This window comes from Toxorhynchites rutilus, chromosome 3 (assembly GCF_029784135.1).
Source record: "Toxorhynchites rutilus septentrionalis strain SRP chromosome 3, ASM2978413v1, whole genome shotgun sequence".
NCBI lineage: Eukaryota > Metazoa > Arthropoda > Insecta > Diptera > Culicidae > Toxorhynchites > Toxorhynchites rutilus.
This window is the reverse complement of record NC_073746.1, coordinates 140,257,966-140,267,205: the sequence shown is the minus strand read 5'-3', so window position 1 is coordinate 140,267,205 and position 9,240 is coordinate 140,257,966. Positions and strand designations below refer to the sequence as shown.

The 9,240-nt window shown below is 34.8% G+C and overlaps 1 protein-coding gene across 1 annotated transcript; it reads left to right on the top strand.

The window, feature by feature from the left end:
- Window positions 1-4,201: 4,201 nt before the first annotated feature.
- On the top strand, window positions 4,202-8,948 carry LOC129778650 (uncharacterized). The gene is made up of 3 exons (XM_055785691.1): window positions 4,202-4,582; window positions 7,037-7,168; window positions 7,479-8,948. The coding sequence occupies exons 1-3, from the start codon at window positions 4,580-4,582 to the stop codon at window positions 7,905-7,907; spliced, it is 564 nt and encodes a 187-aa protein (XP_055641666.1). The 5' UTR covers window positions 4,202-4,579; the 3' UTR covers window positions 7,908-8,948.
- Window positions 8,949-9,240: the final 292 nt, after the last annotated feature.

The window sequence follows — 9,240 nt, the reverse complement described above, 5'->3', positions numbered from 1 at the left end:
TATTTTTGCCGCGAACGGATTTTGGCGATTTACGTACCAAACGAAGATTTGTTTGATATGATATACATTACAATCCCATAGTTTTATTGACAATATGATGACATTTGAGAGCATAATGACAGCCGAACATGGCCGACAACGCAGAAATCCGGATTTTCAGATTTTCGGGCATCAATATCGTGACATTTCATATGGATGCATGATGTTGATGTTTTACCTCATGGACTTCTAGAGTGAGTTGCCAGATTTGCAAACGGTCTCTAATTTTTGCGATTGCAATTGAGGGGCTCAAAATGAAAGGACTTTTTTGGAAGCATTCCCATTTCCTCATACATTTGTTCTGTCCATTTGTGTGCTTTCCCGAACAAAGCTGTCAATAAGGAGCAACTTATCGACGAGCAACGAAGGAGAAATCGTAAGATGTAAAGTCTCCGTGAACGAAGGAAAAGAAGAAGAACGAAGGGGAATATTTGCCTAGAGTATAAATAGTGGATCTCGCTGAGGCAGACTTTCATTCTTCGTGAGGACACCGGACACCTACTGGACAACACCGTTTGCTAGGTTAGAGACGAATGAACTGAAGGAGTTTAAAGTCTCAAGCAAGGAAGGTAAGCAAACTTTCAGTATCGTTCTGTGTTCAAAGCAATGAATATCGCTTGTTCTTCTTTGTTTTGTGTCATCACATGTCTTCGTATCGGATTGAGCTGTGGACGCGACCAAATTTCTCACTCGCGGATGTCTCTGACATCGCAATCATTTAGAGTGCGTGCGATTTGGTACAGGGGCCGTGCCGTGCCAAACAAAAATGGCACAGAAATGGCGTGCCATGGCACGGGACATGGCACAGTGGACATCCATACTTTAAGTGGTGACCCTCGAAAAAATGTTTTTTTTTTGCATTTTTGGGAAGCTCATGTCCTCAGAAATGTTGTCCTGAAAGAATTGTTCGATATTTGATTTCGTTGGAAAGTTAAGGCTGATTTAGACGATGCCAGTCAGCGCTCTAGTTGAAGTATCCAGTGAATAGAGAACAGACACTCTGTTTAAGTTAGAGGCCAATTACTTGTTCGATACTGGTACAAGTAACTTGAACAGAGTGTCTGTTCTCTGTTCACTGGATACTTCAACTAGAGCGCTGACTGGCATCGTCTAAATCAGCCTTTACAACCGAAAGTATGTGGTCACCTCAAGGGATATATTAAGTATTACTGTGCGAATTTTTGAACGAGTTTTTCTCGAAATCATGTTTTTTCAGCTGGTGGTATCGATATCTCAAGATCTACTCGACCGATTTGACTGAGCTTTTTCTATCAGCATGTGAAAATTAATTATCTAAATCCTTACATAGCCGCTTTAATATCTCATTCTTTCGATTTTTTATGGATTTATAAACTGCGATTTATCATGAAAAATAACTCATTTTTAGCAAAAATGGTCGCCATTTTGGCAATTTTCGGAATTTAAAAGAACCCCTATGTAATGCTTTAGGTATTGTCCTAAAGTTCCAAAATATTCATCGTTCTGCGACACCCCGTTGTTTCAGAACCGAAACCACCAGTAAGGTATCCAGCTGTCAACAGCGTAATAATCATCATTCGTAAACTCGAAAAATGATAAATACATCTACAAATATAACTTTAACAATAACCAAAATACCCGAACACTTGACTTTGTTCCTAACATCTGGAAAAAAAATCACGAAAACTCATTCTTTTTCGACCTTCCAGACAGGGGTCCCTTCCTAATACATTTTGTATAATATTTTTCTCTTCAAAAAAATTGTTTTTTTTAATTTCTTTTTCTTCTTTGTTTGTTTTTGAGATACTTCAAATTCTAAGGTTAATTATCCTTCACTAGAAATCGCCAGGATATGTTTGGAAACATATTATAGAGACAATTTCAAAAGATAGGAGTTGGGTGTCTAAAAACAAATTGTAGAGCGGTTAAACAGCGTTATTTTGGTTAATATAAGTAATTATGTTTATTTTGCCTTGTTTCCTCGTTTGTGGTCGTTGTTTATTCGTGCGAGGTGTATCTTCCTGTTGTGTCCCATCCACCCGAATTCCATTCACCCGAAACACGTTTACCCGAAGCACATATACCCGAGTGTAACGCATACCCGAATGACATTCCCCCGAATGTAACAAATACCCGAATGCAACATATACCCAAATGGACATTTACCCAAATGAACTTTTACCCGAATGCAACGTTTACCCGAATGCGACATTTACCAGAATGGGATGTTTACCCGAATGAAGAAGGATAAATTCCGACAAATCAGTTTATTAGTTTTGTCGAATCTGTTGTTAGGAAGTTACGAAGTAAACTGAGAAATTATGATGAGTAAATTCGAATAAGATGTTGAATTGTACTTCCCACGAAAAATACTTTTTGAATGGAAATGAAAATATGAGATGAATATGATCTTTATATAACACTGATCAGAATTAAATATACAAATATAGTAAAATTTGTGTATTATTTGAATATATCCTTCTTTTGGGTAAGTGTCGCTTTCGGGTAGATGTTACATTCGGGTAATTGTTACATTAGGGTAACTGTCGCATTCGGGTAAACGTTACAATCGGGTAAATGTTACATTCGGATAATTGTTGCATTCGGGTAACTGTCAATTCGGGTAGATGTTACATTCGGGTAGCTGTTGCTTTCGGGTATTTGTTACATTCGGGTGAGTGGAATTCGGGTGAATGCCTTTCGGGTAACTGTCATTCGGGTGAGTGGGTTTCGGGTAAATGTTACACAATCGTATCTTCCACAACGAAACTTGTTGCCACAATGGGTGAAAGAATGTCCAAGTTTTTTTTTGCAATTGGTGCAATGGTAAACCCACGGTACAGGTGCACAAAAAAACACGTAGTTTGGGAGAACAGAACCGGCGAAAGTAACCCGAAAAGAGTGTGAGGGCTTATAAACTGTTTTATTGTCTTCCAAAGATGCTGAATACAGTTGTCTAACATCCCGAATCTTCACAAGCTCTCCAATTAACGAGTTTTTAAAACAACAGCAACACAATAAAATAATACAAGCTACGTTTATAAGTTCTTTATTATGCTTCGATATAACGTACAATTCGATACCACGTACAATTTTGAAAGTGAAATGTACATTATATCGCAGTTACCCTGTATATGTATTCCTTATAACTATCGATCTTCGTGTGTAATTGTCCCTATATCCTTATACCCTCCTTCTCTTCCATTGCGATCAATTGGCCCCTTTGCTATAAACAGTAAAATAAGTTGAAATGTAAATATACAATAGATATACGAATAGATTTAAGAATTGAGTGTGTTCTCAACATTGTAACAATTCTCTTATATCCCACCTTTTTCTCAAAAAATATGTCACCCTTCTAAACTCGAGTCCACCGCGAGTAATCGGTTTTCCACATTAACAGTTTGGCTGAAAAGTTTATAAGATAACATAGTAAAACTATTCTTTTTTTTTTTTTGATAAATTCAATTTTATTATTCAACATAATTGCCTTCGAGGGCGATACAGCGTTTAGAGCGAGCTTGCAACTTTTCGATACTCTTTCGGGTTTTCATCAAAATAGGCTTCAGTTTCGGTAATCACTTCATCATCGGTCTTAAATTTCTTGCCAGTGAGTATTCTTTCCAGGGTTGCGAACAGAAAATAGTGGCTGGGGGCCAGATTTGTAGAGTACGGTGGATGCGGAAGCAATTCGAAGCCCAATTAATGCAATTTAGGATTTTTCCATTTTTTTCACAATAACAAAACTTGCTTCATTCTCAATGATGTAACTCACGAACCAATCGACCGGTTGCTGTCAAATTTTGACGCGTTGCAGCGACCTCATAACAAGAGACGGATTTGTTTACCCATGTTTGTGATAGGGACCGATCGAGGAAAAATAAACATATCTTTATCGCACAATCCTTTGTGCGGATCGTGTGAATCATAGAATACATTTTATGATAGACTCGGGTAGATCCCGAATAAATAAATACATCTCTCTTGACGATCCTTGTTTGTGGATCGTGTGAATCATAGGTCTAGTTTTACGATAGGGTTTTGTTTATGTTTTGGTGTTACGATAGCGGGGAGCTTATCGTAAGTTCGTTCTGTTCATTATGTTCGAAAGAGGTAATAGATGCAAGAAAAACTTGTACATAATTTCTAAGATAGAAAATAAAGCAGTGAGTATCTAGACACAGTGAAGAACGGTCGTGTTTTCCGTTAATAAATTGAAAGAAAAAGCCTAAGACCGCTCGGGCGTTCGCATGTGGTGACAGCGGTGGGATACGCGTTAGTTATTAATTATTAAGTGAAATAAGTGACTTAACATAGTGTATAAGAGTGCAAGTTCTGAGCGAAGTGTATTACGACGGAAAGTGTGTGGAGAATTTTTTTTGTCCTTGTCAAGTCATGTGAAATAAACTAAATAATAAGTACATGGCAAAATAGTACGCCGCAAAGAAGTGATTATTAAAAAGGAAATCATGTAGCGGGAATAAGAAATTGAACCACGTGGAAAATTGAAAGAGCTTTACGTTTTTTAAAGCACTATGTGGTTCTCCGGAATATTCACAATATGGTAAGTATTCGATTTTTTCACTCTCCGAATATCCTTATTATATTATGCTCGTATAACTCTTCTCGAGCCGAGATTACGCTGTTTTTTCATTTTAGTTTTTTTTTATGTTCTATGTTTTTTTTATGTTCTATATAATAGAATAAAGCGCTTTACGCTTTATAAAGAAAATCAAGTAATTCTTTCAATACACCCTTATGAATATAGTTTCACTTTGCACCCACTTGGAAATATTGACTTCATCATTGTGTCTCCATGTGACACGGAAGAAAATAAATAGTACAAGGGAAGTAAAAATTGTTGAAGGAAGGAACAGTGAATAACAAGTAAGGGCATAAATAACTAGTGAATGTTTTTATTCCCTACTGATACTTTTAATACGAAACCGGAAAAACAATGCCAGGTGATTTTCTTAAATAATATCCAAATTTAAATAAGGAGTTTCATTAAACTTTCCTTAATGTATAAATGTTTCAATGCAGAGAAACGTAATTTTGCTGAATTGTTCATCTGTGAATGAGAGTATTTTAATATGAAGATGGAAAGTGTCATGAAAGATTTTTGGTACAAATTATGGTAGAAATTAAGTTTGAAATCGAATAAAAAAAACATCAATTGATCATCTCACTTGATATTTGGGAAAAGTCAATAAAGATGAACAGAAATTTTAATTCTGTGAAATTGTCTCAGTAATGTTTTTTTTTTGTGAAAATAGATTAAAATCTTCAAGATTTTAGAAGAAGGAAAATATATGATTGGAGGCATTTATCACATGATAATTTTGAATCATTTTACTGTTTAAGTATTCAAAATGGATTTCGCATCATCATACAACCGGTTCACACGAAAATTGAAAGACTTTTTAGTATCAAAAATAACATTTCAAAAGATGTTGTCGAATGGAAAAGCAAACTTGCTTTAGCAGAACAAACTGGTGGCAGATTGAATAATCTCATAAGCTCGGTTGAAATTTGCAACGAACTTAATAGTAAACTGGAATCTAAATTCATCGTATTTGAACGAAGAATTTTAGAGCTTGAAAATGAGAAGCACCAGATGAAGGTGGATATACATAATCTTCAAGAGGAGAAATGTCAATTATTGAATAAGCTAAATAATTTTGAAGAGCTGAAACAATTAAATCATAAATTGGAAACAACCTTGGAGCGAGAAATTCGCGAGAAAAATAATTTGAAAGTAAAAGTTGACAATAGTTTTCAAGAGATCGGTCGACTGGAAAAAAGGTTCAAAAATCTGGAAAATTCACATTTAAATATCAAGAACTAAAAACAATTGCTAGAGAAGAAAATAGAGCGCCTGAAAAAGCAGCACACCGAGTCGAAGAAGGCAGACAGGGAAAACATTTACAAATGGAAAACCACTTTTGAGCAATACGAAACAAAACTGCGAGATTCGGAGTGTGTAAAATTACAGCTAGCGAAAAAAAACTCCCGTTTAGAAGAAACAAACAGGGAAACGTCTAAAGAGGTCCTGAAATTGAGGACAATGCTCCAGGAAAATGAGCTCGTCTTTAATCAAGAGAAAAGGAGAATCAAGGAAGGGAATATGCAACTGGATAAATGGATGAAAAGGAATCATGAACTGAACACATTAATCAAACACTTAGAAACAGAAATGAACATTTTGAAAGATGAAATCTGGAAGTTAAGAAAAATACTAAGTACGTGACCACGACCATCATTGGGGAACATTCTAAAAATAATAATAACGATATCAAACAGTTCGCTAGTGAACAACGAAAAGCACGAAAATTTTGCAATATTACAATTGTTTGAATGAGATGAATGAGAGTTACAAAAGAAGGAATACATTATTAATATATGGAAAAAGTAATTATCGATTATTTTATGCGTGTGAATTGAAAAGAAAATGACAAAAGTGAATCTTCAATCTTCAATAGAACAGATAAAGATGAAAAAGAGAATTAAGTAATATATGAAATAAAATAAAAAGAAGAGGTAAATCTACGAAGCGAAACAAAGAAAATTAAGAAATATCAATTTGTATTGATGAAAATAATATGAAATGATATATGAAAATAATATATTCTGAACAACATGGTTCGAAACAGGAAGGCGTAAAAAAATCGAATGACAAAAAAAATATATATAAAATAACGTAATACACCATTATTGTGTATATTGTATGAAATGAATAAGAAAATACAGAATGAATGGACAAGGGAGGCGCCCCCGGAATGTAAACGAATATATCAAATGATGAAAAAGAAATGTATTTACAATGTGCCATTATGAAAAAGGAGTAATATAAGCGAAAATATAAAAGTAAAGAGGTAAACCTCTCATATATAAAGAAAAATAGGTAATATGCTATCTACAATATCTACAATAACAAGTTATCTACTATATTTTGGTGTAAAATTTATTTTATTTTTTCCTGCCTATACTAAATAGAACAATCTAAGTATTTTCACAGATCCCACCTAGGACCTACAAAAAGAGGGGAGAGAGACCGCATCCACAGTTTATTTTCAAAACCGGGACTGAAGTGACATTCTACATCCGTGAAGAAGAGGAAGAGAGATACCTGTCTGTCAACAGAGGAATGGTAAGAAGGTTAAGAATTTAAAAAAATTAAAAAAAATATATGTTCAATAGAGTTTAATAACTGGATATGAAAAAAAAGATAAAGAGAGAAATTACGAAAAAAACAATGAGTTAATGAATGAGATGCAAGTAATCGATAAATTGTTAGTATTATGAAAGTGAAATTTGTATATGCTAAACACTTTTGAAAACTGTATTAAATTTTATTGACAATTTGCTTAAAAGTTAGAAATACGAAAAAAAAATAAAATTGACAAAGTTAAAAAAAAACAATGTATGAACAAGAAAATTGTATAATTATATATCGTAAGATGATCAGACTGGAACCATGGGAATGGATTTCCGACGAGGAGCGAGACGTGGCCAGGCGAGGCAAGGACAAAACTCAGCATAGCGCTGAAGGGAAGAAGAACGATTCGGCATCCCAGCTGAATGGTCACAAGAAGAGGACGACGAGTCATGCGGAAGGTCAATGGTGTTGGGTGCTGTGGGACGACGGAGCGAAAACAGGAAGCGATTCGAGAGTCGTGCAAAAAGTGAATCAGATCAGCAAATCTGTAACTAAGAAAACTGAAGAAGAAGCTGTAGAAATTGTGATGAAACTGGATTCCATAATTGGGCAGAGCCATTCAACGTTGACGAAAAAAATTACAGCAATCTCAAAACTGATTATATATGGCGGGAGATTGATAATGATAAAGGAAATAACTCTGATTCAATTAAAGATTGTACTAAAATAATGACGAAAGGTGATTCAAAAGAGATGACACCAAATGAATGAAAAGCCAAGGTTGCTGAAATTGCAAACACTTGAACCAGGTAAACGTTGAATTTCATTTCAACGATGGAAGGTGTGGTGGACTTATGGACCGTCCCAAAGGTTGTTCAGGAATGGGACCCAGAAATACGCAACATTGATGAAAAGTGGATGGACGAGACAACGCGACGTGAAGAGGAGGCAAGCGGCAACCCATACCTAGTACCAGAGACCAACCAAATGATAAGTCACAGCGGAAGATGACCAACCAGTCAGCGAATGGACACTAACAACGAAGATTTGGAAAAAAGAATATATATATGATTTATATATGAGTTCACGCAAATGTATACAAAAATAAATATAATTAAATAAATAATACCGTTTCATAAATAATGAATAATTATATTTACAGTTAATAACAAAAATAAATTTACAAGAAGATGCACAAGAAACTAGGTAATTACAAAAGTAGACAAAATTTAAAAAATAATAATAATAACATATACACGAAAACTGTAGATGAAGTATACAAATATTATAATAAACAAGAATATATTTTTACACAGTTATACACATTCATATATAAAAAAAAACTATTGCAATATATTTATAAAAAAAGAAGGTTGATAACACTATTAGCAGGTAGATATGAAATCTAACCTTTCGAACCAATTTTAGGGAAAACTCATCTAGTTTCCCCTAAAACTCATTGAGTAGGGGGAGATGCAGCGACCTCATAACAAGAGACGGATTTGTTTACCCATGTTTGTGATAGGGACCGATCGAGGAAAAATAAACATATCTTTATCGCACAATCCTTTGTGCGGATCGTGTGAATTATAGAATACATTTTATGATAGGCTCGGGTAGATCCCGAATAAATAAATACATCTCTCTTGACGATCCTTGTTTGTGGATCGTGTGAATCATAGGTCTAGTTTTACGATAGGGTTTTGTTTATGTTTTGGTGTCACGATAGTGGGGAGCTTATCGTAAGTTCGTTCTGTTTATTATATTCGAAAGAGGTAATAGATGCAAGAAAAACTTGTATATAATTTCTAAGATAGAAAATAAAGCTGTGAGTATCTAGACACAGTGAAGAACGTTCGTGTTTTCCGTTAATAAATTGAAAGAAAAAGCCTAAGACCGCTCGGGCGTTCGCAGCGTATCCATTGAAAGATGATGCTTTGTGATAGTCAAGTAGATTTTTGCAAGAGGCGCCATCTAGACGTCAACCTTATAATCTTTTTAGCCGAACATTTACTAATCATTTATCAATCAAATTACTGTCTAAAAAATGGCCGCCACCACAA

Excerpts from the sequence above, each read along its gene's own strand:
- LOC129778650 (XM_055785691.1), top strand. Across the intron at positions 7,169-7,478 it reads TGTCTGTCAACAGAGGAATG|ATGATCAGACTGGAACCATG; the intron begins GTAAGAAGGTTA and ends ATATATCGTAAG.